This window comes from Orcinus orca, chromosome 1 (assembly GCF_937001465.1).
Source record: "Orcinus orca chromosome 1, mOrcOrc1.1, whole genome shotgun sequence".
NCBI lineage: Eukaryota > Metazoa > Chordata > Mammalia > Artiodactyla > Delphinidae > Orcinus > Orcinus orca.
In genome coordinates this window covers 194,567,934-194,586,299 of record NC_064559.1, presented here as the reverse complement: position 1 = coordinate 194,586,299, position 18,366 = coordinate 194,567,934, and the positions used below count along the sequence as shown (strand labels likewise).

The 18,366-nt window shown below is 49.2% G+C and overlaps 1 protein-coding gene across 5 annotated transcripts in view; it reads right to left on the bottom strand.

The window, feature by feature from the left end:
* ASAP3 (ArfGAP with SH3 domain, ankyrin repeat and PH domain 3) overlaps positions 1-18,366 on the bottom strand; it is a 47,399-nt gene that overhangs the window by 20,911 nt on the left and 8,122 nt on the right. For 4 of the 5 annotated variants that reach the window (XM_049696762.1, XM_049696769.1, XM_049696751.1 and 1 more), the window contains exons 2-3: positions 1,861-1,933; positions 1,626-1,771 (exon numbers count right to left, since the gene is read on the bottom strand). In XM_049696762.1, the coding sequence (XP_049552719.1) occupies positions 1,626-1,771; positions 1,861-1,933 (219 nt within the window). Of the gene's footprint in view, positions 1-1,625; positions 1,772-1,860; positions 1,934-18,366 lie in introns of those variants that run through there. The other variant, XM_049696771.1, reaches the window with a different exon arrangement.

The following is an 18,366-nucleotide window of genomic DNA, read 5'->3' as shown; positions in this document are numbered from 1 at the left end:
GGTAAAGACAAAAGATGTCACTGATTCAGTTGAACCCAAACACTATTAAAGGCCTTTACATGCAGGACAGGGTGCGAGGCAGTGCTACGCAAAAAGACAAAATGATGACAGATGGCAATATTAGCTAATGTTAACTGAGCGCTACCCCGGAGCAGGCACTTAACTTGCGAAATCCTCATCACCACTCTGTGAGGTGGGGACCACTGTTATCCCCATTTTACAGATGAGGCTTGGGCAGACTGAGGCACTTGCCCAGGGTCATACACCTAGTGAGCAGCAAAGCAGGGATTCAAGGCCTGAGTCTAAGCCTGAGGTGTGGGTGCTTGATCACTAAGCAAACTGCCTCGTAGAGATGATGTGGTCCCTGCCAGCCAGGAAGGGCCCTGGGTAGAACTTGAGCCACGAAAGCTGGGCCAAGAGCTATGAAGCCTAGAGGGAGACAGGCTTTCCTGGGAGGTGGTACAGCCAGGCTTGTGCTCGGATGCTGGGTTCAAATCAGCTGTGTGACCTCGGACAAGGTGCTTAACCTCGTGTCTTAGTTTCCTAGCCTGTACAGGGGTGGACAATAGTAAAAACAACCCCACAGAGCTGTGCTCCAGGATGAAATGTTAACACATGTGAAGTACTGAGAACATGCCTGCACCAGGAAAGAGCTCATGTCTTGGGGTAGCCTTGAGGCGGGGACTTGGCGGAGGAGGCCATCTCAGGAAGGAACCTGAGGCCACTGGGCCACGTGCAGGAGCTGAGAGGCTTGCTGAGGCGAGGCACGTTCTTGCCTTTGAGGACAAAGCAGGTATGGCTGGGAAAGCAGAGGACAAAGAGGGTGAAGGAGAGGCAGTGGTGCAAAGACAGGAACCCGAGCCTGCCCTCCCTTGAGTGGGGCTCCTCCCCACTGTGAGACCCCCTCTGCTCCTGGGTGCTCACCACAGAGGAGAAAGAGGAGGGCAGGGAGGGAGGGAGACAGGGGAGAGGAGACGCTGGCCGGAAAGAAGTCAGAGAGGAAGCAGAATGCAAATAGGAGGTCAGAACTGGGAAGGGGGACTTCCCTGGTGGTCCAGTGGGTAAGACTCTGCGCTCCCAATTCAGGGGGCCCGGGTTCCGTCCCTGGTCAGGGAACTAGATCCCACACGCACGCCGCAACTAAGAAGTCCGCACGCCACAACTAAAGATCCTGCGTGCTGCAACTAAGACCCGCGCAGCCAAAATAAATAAATAAATATTAAAAAAAAAATAAAAGAACTGGAAAGGAACCTCAGGTCATGGGTCAGAGGTCAAGGGAGACTAGAGGTCATGGGAAACCTGAAAGAAGGGTGGAAACCAACCCTTTCCCAGTCGGGTTTTTTTTTTTTTTTGCGGTACGCGGGCCTCTCACTGTTGTGGCCTCTCCCGTTGCGGAGCACAGGCTCCGGACGCGCAGGCTCAGCGGCCATGGCTCACGGGCCCAGCCGCTCCGCGGCATGTGGGATCTTCCCGAACCGGGGCACGAACCTGCGTCCCCTGCATCGGCAGGCGGACTCTCAACCACTGCACCACCAGGGAAGCCCTCCCAGTCGGGTTTTTAAGTCACTGATTAGATTTGCCCTGAGCCTGGGCTGAGGCTGAGTGAAAGAGGAGCAGGGCCTCACCAGGTTCTTGAAGAGCGCGGCCACCTCACGGGTGAACACGGCCAAGTTCAGGAAGCCGGTGGACAGCTCGTGACTGTTTTGAGACAGGTGGCTGTTGCCCAAGGACTCCACGGCCTCTCGGTACTGCTCCTCGTTCTCCACGTGCCCTGTGGAGCAGGCAGGCGCAGCGTTAGTTCCAGGCTGGAGCTGGGGAAAGGGCTGCCTCGCCAGGCTGGCACCAAGCAGGCTCACTCACCGAGGCCGGAGCTATGGATCACCCGCACAGCCTTCTTTATTCTCTGTAGGATGGCCTGGTCTCCTTCCAGCATCTGGAAACAAATGTGGACAGAGGGTCAGGGATGCTCAGCCGGGAGGGGTGCCTGACTCTGCAATCCCACCCTCCAAACACACACATAGTTCCCTCCCTAGGGTCCCCCTGCACCCCGACGAAACATGAACAGGCCACCCTCCCCCACACAGACCACATGGGAAGCCACAGACCAGTCACACCACACCAGGAAGGCCAGGCTTTCCTCCTCATGCGGGACAAGGAAACATAGCAATTCCAAGGCACGTGGCATGGTGGGGTATACCAGGCCAGGGTCTGAATCTCGGCTCTGGCACTAAGTAGTGTGTCAACCTAGATAAATCTGTTCGCCTCTCTGAGCCTAGGGTGCCTCATCTGCAAAATGAGGATGACACTACAGAGTTGCTGAGAGAGTGATTTGACGAACACATACATGACGCTTAGCAAAATGCTAGAGGAAAACATGGACATCTCTATATTCTCGAAAGACTCAGATGGGGAAAGACTTGTTCCCCAAACCCCAGGCTCAGTAAGCAGCCACGTGAGGATAAGGAGGAAGAGGCTGGGACACCATTGGTGAGAAGTGAGATGAGGAGGGTAGAGGTGGACACTCAGCCCCCCCTGGAGAGAATTGCTGGGACATCAGGCAACCCCAAATTCCAGGGGTTGCAGAACAAACAGCAGACTGTGGGGAAGCCAGAAGATGTGACAGCATCACGTGCAGGAGTCACGTGCCCCGGGCGGCTCAGCCCGGATGGAAACCTCCCAGACACACCCCTCTTTCAGTGGGGTATAGAAGCTGCCAACCTCATGAAATCCTCATGAAATGCATAGTTAAGTGGGAAATTATAGAATTAGAGCTGCAAAGGGCCCACAGAGCCACAGATGAGGAAACTGAGGCCAAGAGAGGGGTGGGTCTTGCCTAGAGTCAAATAGTGGGGAAGCGGCAGAGCTGGGCTTCCAGGAGGTGCCCTAGTACAGCGCTCCATCCACACACGATGGCTGCACCCTGACCCCAGCCCCCGCTATTTTGTCCAGTGACGATAATGGGATCAAAGTTTGATCGCCAAAGAGTTACTTCAATGTGGCAAGAGTTAGCAAACATTTGGAATGGTATCTGCAAAGATTCTAAACCTAACTCACAGGAGGACAAGCACGAGGCAGTCCTTGGAGGCAATGCAGAGTGTTTTCAGTCGCCTTGGGCACACGGGAAGCCTCTGGAGGGAGAGGGGTCTGGTTTTGAAGCCCAGCTCCACTGCCCAGATGCTGTGTGACTTTGGGCAAGTTGCCTATTCTTTCTGAGCTCCCTGATTAGCTATCTGTAAAATGAGGGAAATAATGCCTACCTCTCAGGGTTATTATGAGGACTGTATGTATGAGATGATTCACATAAAGGGTTTAGTTTGGTGCTGAGCACAGAGTGTGTCCTAAATGAACAGTACCTCTGATTGTCAGCAGTTGCTCCTGATGCTAAAAAGTACCCATCAAATTCTGGGTCCTTTTCCTCCAGGGAATAGAAACCTAACAGTCTCTCCCCTGAGTATGACCTTGAGATACTTTCATGTTTGGGACCAGTAGAGGCCCATCCCAGAGCTGAAGAAAGAAAGTTGAGGACTTGGGGAGATTGGGGAGAGGGGGCCATAACTGACTCAGCTAAAGAACTAAGACGTTTCTATCTGAGAGACAGACAAGAGGGGAGAACACGGACATGTCTGTAGCTCCCAAAGAGCTAGACGGGGAAACACGTGTTTGCCAAAGCCCTTGACTCCCACCTTGAAAACTGAAAGGGAAAGATAAGAGTTGATTAATTTAAGGAGCTAGGACTCCAAAAGACAGTGCAGGTTAAAGATATGAACAAATTCCAAAGAGGTTTAGAAAACTCCCTAGAAGACAGATCCATGTGCCTAGCATACAAAAGGTGCTCAATAATTGTTTATCTAAATGAATGATGGTTTGCAAAGCCCTGGGACACAGACCTGAGAGGTCTATGTCCATGCTCTAGATACCCTTTGGGGAGTCTTCCTATCCCATGACACCCGTTCTCTGAAAACCCCTCTACAGTTGGGCCCTTGCTGCCTTGTTTGTCCTAGCCAGAGTTGACTGGGCCAGGGTTGACACCTGACCTAAGCTGGGCCAATCAGATTCTCTTTCCAAGGAATTTGGAATCAGGCTCTGGAAAGCTAGCTAATTGATTGGAAGTGTTTAAGCAAAGGGAAAAGAACAAAGTAGATGTGTAGAAAGAAGCAAATGAGACCCATGCTGCCACAGAGAAGCAGAAGAGAAGAGCTGCCCTGGTTTCTGGCAACTTTCCAGATCCTTCACCCTCAGAGGCCCTTCCATACTTCCTGTCCTTGGGCCTCCATGAAATACCCCTGAACCTAGCAAACAAATTCCTTTACTGCTTAAGCTAGTTTGAGAGGATCTCTCTTCCCTGCAGTGTAACAGAGGCTGCAGGTTGGCTCCTAATCCATTCTCTCTTCCTCCTTAGCAATTAGGACTCTGACTTTTCAGATGGCCACTTGGCCACTCAGCCAATCACAATAAAGACTACATTTCTGGGGCTTCCCTGGTGGCGCAGTGGTTAAGAATCCACCTGCCAATGCCGGAGACACAGGTTCGAGCCCTGGTCCGGGAAGATCCCACATGCTGCGGAGCAACTAAGCCCGTGCGCCACAGCTACTGAGCCTGCGCTCTAGAGCCTACAAGCCACAGCTACTGAGTCCATGTGCCACAACTACTGAAGCCCGTGCACCTAGAGCCCATGCTCCGCGGAAAGAGAAGCAGCCGCAATGAGAAGACCGCGCACCACAACAAAGAGTAGCCCCGTCTCGCCGCAACTAGAGAAAGCCCGCGTGCAGCAATTAAGACCCAACACAGCCCCCCAAAAAAGAGACTACATTTCCCAGCCTAACTTGCAGCTAAATGTGGTCATGTGACAGTTCTAACCAATGGTATGTAATGGATATATCATTTGTTAGCTTCCAGAAAGTAGTTTTGAAAGGAAGGGAGGGGACTTTCCTCGTGGTGCAGTGGTTGAGAGTCCGCCTGCCAGTGCAGGGGACGCGGGCTCGAGCCCTGGTCCAGGAGGATCCCGTGTGCAGCGGAACAACTGAGCCCGTGCACCACAGCTGCTGAGTTTGCCTCTGGAGCCCGCGACCCACAACTACTGAAGCCCGTACTCTGCAGTGAGAGGCCACCGCAATGAGAGGCCCGCACGCAGCAACGAGGACCCAATGCAGCCAAAGATAAATAAATAAAATAAATGGATTTATAAAAAAAAAGGAAGGGAGGGATTACATACCTATTAGGATGACCAAAACCCAAAACACTGACAACACCAAATGCTGGTGAAGATGTGGAACAACAGGAACTCTCATACATTGCTGGTGGGAATGCAAAAGGGCACAGCCACTTTGGAATCCAGTTTTGCAGTTTCCTACAAAACTAAACATACATTTACCATATGATCCAGCAACTGCTCTCCTTGGTATTTACCAAATGAGTTGAAACTTATTTCCACATAAAGACTTGCACCTGGATTGTTTGTAGCAACTTTATTCATAACTGCCAAAACTTGGAAGACAATGTACTATTATTTAGTGCTAAAATGAAGTGAGCTATCAAGCCACAAAAGACATGAAGGAAACTGAAATGCATATTACTAAGTGAAGCCAATCTGAAAAGGCTACAGACTGTAGGATTCCAACTATATGACATTCTGGAAAAGGCAAAACTATGGAAACTAAAAAATCAGTGGTTGCCAGGAGTTGGGGGAAGGGAGGGATGAATAGGTGGAGCACAAAGGAGTTTCAGGCAGTGAAACTATTCTGTATGATACCAGGATAGTGGATACACGTCACTATACAGTTGTCAAAACTCATAGAATGTATAACACCAAGAGTGAACCTTAAGGGACTTCCCTGGTGGAGCAGTGGTTAAGAATCTGCCTGCCAATGCAGGGGACACGGGTTCAATCCCTGGTCCAGGAAGATCCCACATGCCGTGGAGCCACTAAGTCCATGTGCCACAGCTACTGAGCCTGAGAGCCACATCTACTGAGCCCATGTGCCACAACTACTGAAGCCCATGTGCCTAGAGCCTGTGCTCTGCAACAAGAGAAGCCACCACAATGAAGCCATTGCACACTGCAATGAACAGTAGCCCCTGCTTGCCGCAAATAGAGAAAGCAACGAAGACCCAATGCAGCCAAAAATAAATAAATAAATAAATTAAAAAAAAAAAAAAGAGTGAACCTTAATGTAAACTATGGACTTTGGGTGATAATGATGTGTCAGTGTAGGTTCACTGATTATAACAAATGTACCATGCTGGTGTGGGATGGTAATTGTAGGGGAGGCTGTGCCTGTGTAGGGCCAGGGGTGTTTGGGAACTCTCTATACTTTCCACTCAATTTTGCTGTGAACCTAAAACTGCTCCAAAAATAAAGAAAAAAAATTAATAAAGAGAAGAAAAGAAAAAAAAGGAAGGGAGGGGTATCCTGTCATACTTTTCTCCTATCTAGAATGCATTTGTGAGGTCTAGAGCTCGGGCAGCCATCTTGGACCATGAGGTAGAAGCCACATGTTATGGATGGTGGAGCAACAAAGTAGTAGCCTTGTCCCTGGTGACTGTGGAGCCACCCTATCAACTCTGGACTACTTATCTGTAGAGTCTTTTACATGAAAGAAAAGTAAATGTCTATCTTATTTGAGCCACTGTTATGCTAGGTATTCTGTCACTTGTAGCTGAACCTAGCTCTTACTGGTACAAGCAGGCAAGTCATCCTAATCACCCACAAACTGTCCCTTGATGCCCTTGTCAGAAATGTATCAGGAAATGGCTTCCTGGCTAGATACCATTCCTGCCCCTACTGCTCTTAGCAACCAAGGTTCACACAGCTATTCATTCATTCATTCAACTAGTTATTGAGTGCCTGCTATGTGTTCACATCCTGCATAAGAGACACAATCTCAGCTCTTAGGGACACCACCATCTAAGGGAAGAGCAAGACAAGTAAATAGATATTTATAATGCAATGTGATTAGGGTTATAATGGAAGAAGGACAAGGTACCTCAGAGCCCAGGGAAAGCAGAGCTGTGTCTGCTTAGGAGGAACAGGGAAAGCTTTAAGCTGTGGTGCTTGGCTGTGAGCACTGGACTAAGAGGCTGTGCTGTGACGTGGTGTGGGGGAGTACTAGGTATAAATGGTAGAAATGCTAGAGGAGGGAGGCTCGCTCTGGGAAGGATGGGCAAGGAGAGGATCATTCATTCATTCATTCATTCATTTCAACAAGCATCTCCTGGTGCCTATTTTATGGCCCCTTCCTTCAAAAGGCTCACAGACATATAAACACAAAGTGTCCGAAGGGGAAACAAAGAGGGGGGAATTCTAATCACCCTTTTCTCAAGAAAATATTTGAAAATCATTCAAACTGGGGTATAAATGACTGATAACACCTATGATACAATGGGGCAAAAATTTAAGCTAAAGAAGTACCGTTTTAAGGAGAAAATTCAGACCAAAGCCTGGGGATGGGAAGGGATTTGGAGAAAGGCACAGAGGTTTTTAGAACTCCAGTAATGAGGCAACCATAGCACGATGAGTCCCAAGCTACGATTCTAGCCCGTCTCCCGAAAACTATCTCCCTGGGTGATAGTAATCCAGCCAGATCTCTAAACCTCCCCTTCTTTAAAATGGGAGAAAGATAATATCACATGGGGAAAAAAAATCCATTCTCCACTTAACTCATAGAGTTACTGTGAGGCTTAGGTGAGATCACAGACATAACAGCATGGTGCCAAGGCTTGGGGCATTTGGAAAGCATGAGTATGATTTTTACCGTGATTTGTTTTCTGCCTCTGTATGAGATCAGCCCTCATTCCTCGTGCCTGTGACTGGATAGGTTAACAAAACCCCAAAATCAGCCTCTGGACTCAGGGAGTCCTTTTAATCCCCAGTAGTCAGTGATTCTCAAAGTAGGGTCAGCAGCAACAGCCTCACCCGGGAACATGTTAGAAATGCAGATTCTTCAGCTGAATCGGAAAATCTGGAGGTGGGGCCCAGCGATTTGTGTTTCAACGAGCCCTCCGGGTGATTGCGACGCATGCTCCAGTTTGGGGATCACTGGTCTAATTCCACCTTTCAGAGATGCAGTAACTCATCATTGCTAAAAGTATGAGGCTGGCCCCAAACTACCTGGTTTTGAATTCTAGCTCCATTTTGGTATTTGCTATGTGACCTCTCTGTGCCTCAATTTCCATTCACGAAATGAGGATGATAATAGTTTCTACTATATAGGGTTGTTGGGGAGACTAAATGAACTCACATAGGTAAAGTGCTTAGAACATTATTATTTGATTGCTAATGATGTTATCCACTGCAAAATTAAATGGAATTTGATTTAGGAATTTCTCAACTTTCCTTGAGCTAATTAAAGATACCTCCACCCACCCCCATGACCCTGCTCAGCAAGACGTGGGAACCACAGGTACAGAGGGACTGCAGTGAAACCTCTGTCACTGGGCAGACACAGAATGCAAGATGTTACATGTCCTGAGTGCCTGAGTAAGGGCTCTGGGCCAGACTCTTACCTGTCACCCTCCCAGCCACCATTTGAGACAGGCATCACCATCTGCATTTTTATAGATGAAGCTGTCAGGGGAAGGAACACGTCCAAGTATGTCCAGGTCACATAATGCTGAACAGTGGCAGAGTCATAATTTAGACCCAGGTCTGGTCAAATCCAGGGCCAATGTTCTTTCCATAACACCAGGCTGCCCCACAGAGGTTAAGGGACACACAGACCCTGGGACTGGCTCTGCCTCTGAGCCTGAATTTCAGCTCCACCATCTCTACCATATCCCCTCAACATCCCCTCACACAGGAAGGGAGGAGGGAGGGACAGAGGGAGACCTGTCCAAAGAAAAGGAAGTTGACAGCAGTGTCAGGGCCCCAACTGCAAATACTCCAAGGGCTGTCCTACTAGAGAGAAAACAGATTTATTGAAGTTGGCCCTGAAGAGGATTTCCAGGACTGAGAGGTAGAATTAGAGACACAGAAACAGATTTCAGCTCAAACACAGGAAGAAGTTCCTAAGCAAGAATAAGTGACCCTGGAAGGAGTGACCTTGAAGTATTTAGGGACTTCAGGTGGTAGAGCATGATTCAGGCACCAGATTTTGGATTAGTAGTGATGGCCATTTAGATTTCTCTCAAAGCTAAGAGTCCATGCAAGAGCCTGGGCAGGTACTGGGCAAAGGCAGGTGAAACTCAGAGTACCAGGGACATGTCTGAACTTGGAAAACCAACTGGAGTCCTTCGGGCAGCCTTGCCTGTCTAGGCCTCGACAAAGTCTGAATTCCAGTTGGTGATACTGCCCTTTGTGCCCCACCACCCCCTACACACACACACACACACACACACACACACACACACACACACACACACTGTGCTCTTGCTCTCTGCAGGCAAAAGATCATAGATGGCAGCACTAGGGCCATGCCCAGCTGCCTTGCTTGGAAGGGCCTTCTGCATGCCCCCTTCCTGGATTCATCAATAAGAGCCATTCTTCATTCCTGTGATTTCTCAGAGCCAGCTGTGGTAACCATGGTGACCCAGCCCAGGGGGCAGAGCTGCTAAAGCTAAGGCCTTGAGAGCTGCAGGTTAAATTTCACCATTAGACATTCACTCCTTTGGACAATTATAATACGGGGCATGGGCACCCCTTTTGTGGCATCCCATGACCATTGGAGCCATCATTAATCAGTCACAGTATTTTTCCCACTGACTCTGGTTTTGTTCTATCATTTTGTTGAGGCAGCCTCTACCAATTAAAGTATAGTTCACACAGGAGAAGAAAACCAGTTTCTAGCTTTGTTTTGGACCATGATGTTGTGCCTTGAGAGACTAAATCACAGAATATTGGAGATAATCTAACATTACCTCCTCGTTTTACAGACTGCAAAACAAAAGCTCAGATGAGTTTCTTGCCCCAGGTCTCATAGGAAATGCAAACAAACTAAGGAAAGAATACAATCTAAAACTTGCACAGGGCTTTACAGTTTGTGAAGTAATTTGACATCCACCCTTTAAGACTCGTAGCATCCTGATATGACAGTCATTGCTTTTATTCCCATCTAGCTGATGAGTTAGTGAGGCTCAGAGAAGTAAAGAAAGTTGCCTGAGCTCACACAGCCTGGAAGTGGTCAAGATAGACCTGGGACAGTTGTACTCTAACTGTTGGACTCTAACTCCCTTGTTTATTCCCAGTCTGTGGGCCCCAGGCCCTGGAAATCCAAGGAGTTACTACCATGGCCCTGTGAAGGCACACTTATATAGAAAGCACTACAGACCAATAAAAAAGTCTCACGAATTAGTATGACCACATTCCAAATGTGAATGCAGCTGTTACGATCAATAAGACACAAATCTTTAAATGTATTTTTGAATTCATGGTAGCTTTTTGTCCTTTTCCATATTTCTTAATCAATTAATCAATCAATCAATCAAAACTAAAAGTACAAGTGTAAAGGAAAGGTCAGTGAAACCTTGACATTAAAAAGGATTCCTTCTGTCATAAAGAACAGACTTGTGTTTGCCAAGGGGAGAGGTGAAGGAGGGATGGGCTGGGAGTTTGGGGTTAGCAGATGCAAACAGTTATATATACAATGGATAAACAACAAGGTCCTACTGTATAGCACAGGGAACTATTCAGTATCTTGTGATAAACCATAATGGAAAAGAATATGAAAAAGAATATGTGTGTGTATCTCTCTCTCTCTCTCTCTCTCTCTCTATATATATAGATAGATAGATAGATAGATACGTATAACTGAATCACTTTGCTATACAGCAGAAATTGACACAACACCGTAAATCCACTATACTCGAATAAGATAAATTTTTAAGAAAGGGGGTCCTTCTGTGAGGTCGCAGAATCCTGGCTCCTTTGATCTTTGATGTCTGAGAGAAGATGAAATTCTATGTACTACATGTTAACTGTGAAAAATAAAATACAATATTTTAATGAGCAAACCAAGTTACACTTCAAATATTTAACGAAATGACAAAAAATGCACAGAAAACCCTGGGGCTTTTCATTTCTAACTGCTGATTTATTTACAGAAAGTGCAGAAGATGGAGAAACTCGTTAAACCGCACCTGGGGAATGCAACAGTGAACACAATCAGATGATGTGAAACTACAGAATAAGCCACTGGTTTGTTTTCCTGTGGACTACAAAAAACGAAACCAAAAATGATGGAGGGGGAATCTTAGGAGCCTGAAAACACCCATCAACAAATGGACTTCACTTGAATCCTGCTTTTTAAAAAATAAACTGTAAAAGAAGTTAGGATAATTATGAGGCAACTGGAAATTTGAAAACTGGATAGTTGATGATTTAGGGATTATTATTAATGTTTCGGGGTACGAGAATGGCATCCCATTTTAGTTATGGAAGAAAAAAAAGAAGTCCTTACTGTTTAGAGCTATGTATTGAAATGTTTAAGGCTGAAACAATATGACCTTTGGGATTTGCTTCAAAACAAGATGAGAGCTGGGGAAGCAGGTTGGGGATGGGCACGGGGCAGGGCTGGGTTACGAGCAACTGGAGGTTCATCATTTTGTTCTGTTTTCTGTGAATATACCAAATTCTCCACAAGAAAAAATGAGGGCTAGTAGATGAAAACATAAAATTGGCAAAATAACAGCTGTTGAATCTGGGTGAGTCTACTTTTGTGTTTGAGAATTTCTACAACGTGAAGTTAATGAAAGAAGACAGGGGGTTCCTATGTTCAGAAAAGTTGAAGACCACTGCACTGTTACCTGAAACCCCTTGACACCTCAGTATATGAGCGGGCTCCTTTCAATGGACAGCTGTCTGGGCACAGCTTTTGATAAGAGGAATGGGATGGGAGAGAGTGGGGTTTGGAGAAGTCGGCCTGAGAGAGGCAAAGGAGGGCAAGGGCCAGGCGGGAGGGTCCTTGAGGGGCAGACAGGAAGGGCTTAAGGCTGACATGCTGGCTAAAGGAAGGAGCACAAGCTCTGTTGCTTAATTCCAAAGAGGGCACGTAGCAGAAAGAGCACAGGATGTAGAGAGGGGAGACTGGGGTTCTATTCTGGACCCAATACCAAGACCCTGAGCAAGTCTGCAATCTCTCCAGTCTCTGGGCCCCAGGGTCCGCATCTGCAAAATGGGAACAATAGTCAGTGCCGTTCCAGCCACCTCTCACTGGGAATCGAATCAATAAGGACTGGCTAAGTTTGTAGCCCTTGCAAACGTGAGCTGTCCTGTTCACATCATGCTCAAAGTTTGCTTTTGCTCACCCACCTGCCCAATCAGCAGATCAAAAGAAAGCAGGGAGCCCCACAGGGCCCTTCGTGGGTGGCAAGGAGGGGCAAGGGTGGGACTGGGAAGTATTCGCTAGCATCCCTCCTCCAGGCAATCCCAGCTCAGCTCTACTCCCTGAACAAGCATCTCCCCTGGAACCTCAAATCTGCAAGCCTGCCCCCCTCCACCCAGCGGGGTAGAGGGAGGGGCTGGGGCAGGGTCTCCAACAGAGTCACTGGCACACAGTAGGGGCGCGTCCACACATACTGAGTGTCCGGCTGTACCTTGCCTGGCCGTGAAGGTGCTGGGAAGAGAGGGAGGTCAGGCTGGGCCCTGCCCTCAAGGTGCTCACAGCCCAGTGGGGAAGACAGAACACAGACAAGGATGTGCTTGCCAAGGGCTGAGGAGGCCTGGGTGAGGCTGCAGCAGAAGAGAAGCCTGTGGGGGGCACAGACCAGGAGCGCCCACCCCACCCTGGGATGAAGCGATGCTTCACCAGAGCCTTGAAAAATGAGGAGACACTGGTGGAGCAAAGTAGGACAGGGGAGGTGACTCTAAGAGGAGAGAGGCGCCTCGGTAAAGTCCCCGGGTAGGAGTGTCAGCACATTAGGGGAGCAGCCGGGAGCTTATGGGGCAGGCACCTACCAGCGCTGGTGAGGAAGTGGTGAGCAGTGAGGCCTCAGGCTAAGCAGGGCCCCAAATGACCCTCTGGGAGTCCATGCTCCTAGTGAGAGGCGAGGGGATGCTTTTATATCACGGCCACATGCCAGGCTTCTTCTAAGCACGTGACAGACTTTGCATTATTTCACCAAATCCTGTCAACAACCCCAGGAGGTTTTACAGATGAGGAACCTGAGGCCCAGGGTATGGCATCTGTCCAGCTCACATAGCCGATAAGTGGTAGCACGTAGGCTCCAGCCCAGGGTGTCAGGCTCCAGAATCCACGCTTTTAACCCCAAACTCTAGGTTTTATCCCACAGGTGATGAGCTCCTGCAGGGTTCTGAACAAGAGAGGAGTGATTCGATAAATTCTCATGGTAGATGGGACTTCCCCAGCGGTCCAGTGGTCAGGACTCCATGCTTCCGCTGCAGGGGGCACAAGTTTGATCCCTGGTCAGGGAGCTAAGATCCTGCCAGCTGTGTGGTGTGGCCAAAAAAATTCTTGTGGTAGAAAGACTGACTCTGGGGCTCATCTGCAGACCCAGGCCAAATGGGAGAAAGGGGGTGCAGCCCTGAACCCCAGGCTCATCTGCAGACCCAGGCCAAGTGGGAGAAAGGGGGTACAGCCCTGAACCCCAGGCTCGACTGGGTGACGGAGAGCACAGCCCAGCCCAGCTCAAAGCAGATGGCCAACAGGAGACACTCGGATTCCAAGCTCCCAGGCTGATCTGATTACATGAATCCAATCGCCACCCCACTTGCTAAGTGCTCGTTTTATTTTTGTTACCTTGTTTATTCCTGTGAGGTAGTTAATATCTTCCCCATTTTACAGATGAGAAAACCGAGGCTGGGGGAGGCGAGGCAACTGGCTCAGGGGCATGTCAGTAGCTCTAGGAAGTGTAGAGCCCTCTGCCTCCAGAGCCTTCTCTCACTATCACACCTCTCTGAGCCCCACTTATCTCTGTAAGGATCACTGTGAAGATTAAATTAGGTCATATTTTTTCTGATGGTGGAAGTCAGGCATCTTCAGAAGCAATGCAGAAACACTTTGGGGGAAGGGAGGGGAGGCACTGAATTTTAGGCTTGCCTCTGCCATTAGGCCCTCTGTATCCCTCTGAGCAAGTTCCTTCCTCCGTCTGTGCCTCCGTTTCCCCACCTATACAATTCAGAGCTGACAGACATGACCCTTCCAGGTCAAAGCTCTGGGACTCAGAGGCGGGGTTAATCATATCCTGCAAGACTGCCCCAACCTCAGACACCAGCAGGAGCAAAAGTCTCCAAAGGGTTTTCATCTGGATAAGCCCCCAGCCCCAGCCCCCAAGAGTCCAGGCTGGGACAGTCAGGAGGAGCTACACTGCAAGGCCTGCAGCAGGACCTGGGGCCACCCCGGGTTGGCCCTGGCCCCTGGTGTGACCTTGAGCAGTCTCCTTCCCTCCCTGAGCCGACTCCCTGTCTGGAACGAGGGGTTGGGCGGTGACGTGGAAGGCTCCTGCCAGCTCTGACATTTATTATTTCAGGATCCCTCAGTCTCTCGCTGTTTTCCTTCCTGCGCTGCTGGAGCCTGTGGCGGGCTGTGCGCCCCTTCAGTTGGGCCCCTGAAGCCGTCTCCCCAGCCCGGGAACCCGGCCAGCCCTGCCAGCTCAGCCTCAGCAGCTGCCCCTCGCAGCATGGTAGGAAGCGGGGAGGAAGAGGGGTTGCAGGAAGGGAGCCGCACCCTCTGCGTGTGCTGAGGCTCCACAAACCCCAAGTTTCCTGGCTGGGATTTTCCTCGGGAGACTGCTCGGCGGTGATGAGCTAAGAGACCAAGAACTCTGCAGGAGGATCGGGGAAGATTCCCATCTGACCCCTGGCCCCAAGCCCTGAATTCCACCCAACCCTGGGGAGAACCAGCCTGCCCTCCTGGACACAGCAGCAGAGGGCCCCACGCCACCCATCCTCTGGGTTTCCTTGTTGGCCTGGATGAATCCCTCCCTGCCCCAACTCGATAGTCACCATGAATCCCTTAAACCAGGGGTCCCCAACTCCCTGGGCCGCAGACCAGTACCGGTCCTCGGCCTGTTAGGAACCGGGCCGCACAGCAGGAGGTGGGCGGCGGGAGAGCTCCCCGTCGCGTCGCTCGCATTACTGCCTGAACCATCCCCCCATCCATGGAAAAACTGTCTTCCACAAAACCGGTCTCTGGTGCCAAACAGGTTGGGGACCGCTGCCTTAAACCCCAGTCCTCCCCAACTCTGCAGCTTCCTCAATGTGCCACGCTGTTTCCAGCTGCTAGACCTCTGCCCCGAAAGCCTTTTTCCCATTCTGCCTAGTAAACACTCCACCTTTCCCTTCTCAGCTTACAGGGCACCCCCTCCCCATCACAACAAAACTGACTTTATGCCACCCTGTGCCCACTACAGCCTTCTATCAGAGCATTCGTGGCCCTTATTTACCACGTCTGACTCTCTATGGCGCTGAAAATGCTAAAAGGGCAAGGATTGGCTCATTTGCCTTTATAGCCACAGCACCCAGCACAGGGCCTGGCACATGAGTAGCAGTAAATGTTTGTGGAATGAATGAGTGAGTAAATGAATGAATAGATACTAGCAAGGCCCTGTGGGAACACAGAAAAGGCAGCAGGGGTTAAGAATTCAGGACATCACACTGTTCTGTGGTCCAAATTCTACTTCTAATACTCTTAGTTGTGTGACCTGAGGCAAGTGACTTAGTTTCTCTGAGCCTCCATTTTCGCATCTGTCAAATGGGATAATAATAGCACTTATCTCATGAGACTGAATGTGATCGGGCATTTAAGTACCTAGCCCAGTGCCAGGTATACAGGGAGGGCTGCATGATAGCCATCCTGCCCAGCAGACATCTCTGTATTCCCAGGCCCTGCGACACATCCCCAGGCAGCCAGGGGAATCACCTGGGGTGCTTAAAAAAGTAAGGGTTCCAGAGCCTCACTTCAGACCTGTTAAGTCAGAGTCCCTGGGGAGGAAGAAGAGGAGTGAGGGTAAGGCACTCAAGCGTGCTTTGAACTGCCCAGGTCCAAATCCTGGCTCTGCCACTTACTGCTAGCAGAGTTGCCCAATTTATCAAAAATAAATACAGGACATGCAGTTATATTTGAATTTCAGATAATCAATGAATAATTTTTAGTATAAGCATGTCCCATACCTTGCATGCACATCCTGTATGTTCTTTGGCAATCCTGTTTACTGGGTTATTTCATCTCTCTGTGCCTTTGATGGGGATTACATGAGTTAAAATGTATATGGGAAATGCCTACAACACTGCCTAGTGTGTTTGCTATTCCTATTTTTATTGCTTTAAAAGCAATCCAGACGATATGGAAGAAACTTGAAAACATTATGCTAACTGAAAGAAGCCAGACACAAAAGTCCACATATTGTAGGATTCCACTGACATGAAATGTCCAGTATAGGCAAATCCATAGAGACTGAAAGTTGCCAGAGGCTGGGGGAGTGACAGTGGGGAGTGACTTCTTTTTTTTTTTCTTTCTTTTTTTTTTTTTTGCAGTATGCGGGCCTCTTACTGTTGTGGCCTCTCCCGTTGCGGAGCACAGGCTCCGGACGCGCAGGCTCAGCGGCCATGGCTCACGGGCCCAGACGCTCCGCGGCATGTGGGATCCTCCCGGACCGGGGCACGAACCCGTGTCCCCTGCATCGGCAGGCGGACTCTCAACCACTGCGCCACCAGGGAAGCCCGGGAGTGACTTCTAATGAGCACAGTATTTCTTTTTGGGCCGATGGAAATGTTCTAGTATTAGTGGTAATCATTGCACAATACTGTGAATAAAGACTGCCGAACTGTACACTTTAAAATGGTTAAAATGGTACATTTTATGTAATATGAATTTTATCTCTATTTAAAAAAAAATCTACCTAAAAGCAACCCAGGGGATTGTAATGTGTAGCCAAGACTGAGAATGGGGTAGGCTCTCAACGAATGTTTGATGAAGAAATGAATGGATGGGAGAGAGGAGAGAGCAAAGGGCAGAGCAGAGGGGAGAACCTGCCTTGTCCAGACCTAGGCTCAGCTATTCATTCCCGGACACCCACAAGGTACACAGATTTCTCTTTTTGCTCTGGTGCCAGGACTGCACAATTTTAGTGTTTACTCACAGTTAATTACCTCATCCCTGTTGCAATTATCTTCCCCTTTTCTCTGTGGTTCCTAATCTATTTAACCATCCTATATGCAGGTGTACTTGTGTTTTTAGTAAAAGGGAATTAAAAAAAATGAAGTATCTGTTATGCGCCAGGTAGATGCTAGATGCTTTACATGTAATCCCCTCAAACAACCTCATAAGATAGTGATTATCGCCCTGATTTGCAGATGGGGAAACCGAGGTTCAGAAAATTCAAGTCATGTGCCCGAGGTCACACAACCAATAGGAATTCAAACCCAGGTCTGCCTGACTTCACTTACGGGACAGTCTCCACAGATCTCAGCCACCCCCCTCTATGCTGTGGGCTGTCAATCATCTTTTCATGGGCACGAGTCTTTCTTCCCAGATGGGGACCTTGCCCTGTCATCTCCATCCCCTCAGAACCCACCATCTCGCCTTCATACACAGCAGGTGTTCAATAAATAGCGTTTAATGAATAACTAACCTTAAGGGGGCATGCAATAGCTCACCACAATAGTTTTCCCTCTGAATACTCATCAGAGTTGCCTGGGAACCTTCTAACTGTTCCCTTGCCCAGGCCTCACCCCTGGGAGATTCTGATTTGTAGGTCTGCATGGAGCCAACAGCACCTGAAGTTCTTAAAAGCTCGGTCAAGGTCAAAACCCAGCCCAGTTAGAAAACCTTTAGCAGCTGTTCCCAGCTCAGCCTCCTGTACCCTGCACAGTGAGGCCCACTCTCTGACCCCAGTGATGCCCACTCACAAAGTTCCCAGGACAAAGGGGGCCCAGGGCCCTGCCCCAGACTCTGGAGATCTCATTGTGCCTCCGTGGGCTTCACTGCCTTCATGTACTCTGGGCCCATCAAAGGGACTTTCTAGCAAAGATGTCTGAGGACTATACTACCGAATTGCTTTTGAGGAAAGCATTTTCCTTCTGCTCTGGCCTAAAGCTCCAGTTTCTGTCCACAAATATGCCACCTCGGTGGCCAGAAACAGCTGAATGCCAGGCAAGGAAGTCGGGCTCAAAGACGGCCATTTGGGGAGGTGAGGAACATTTGTGAGACTGGGCTTGAGGCTGACACTCCAGGAGGACCCTGTGTCCTTGTACAGAGGCAGCCTGGAGTGGGAAGAGGCTGGGCTCAGATGGAGCTGGGTTCTAAGTCTGGCCTGGAAAACCCTCTTGGCCCAGGTCCCTGGCCACCATCCCATGTCTCTACTTCCCTTCTCAGGAATAATTCTTACCTGCCTCCTCCTCAAATCTAGTCCAGGCCAGTGTGGAAGGGAAAATAGCACTAAATCTGGTTTGTTTGTTTTTTTCCCTAAATCAGTTCT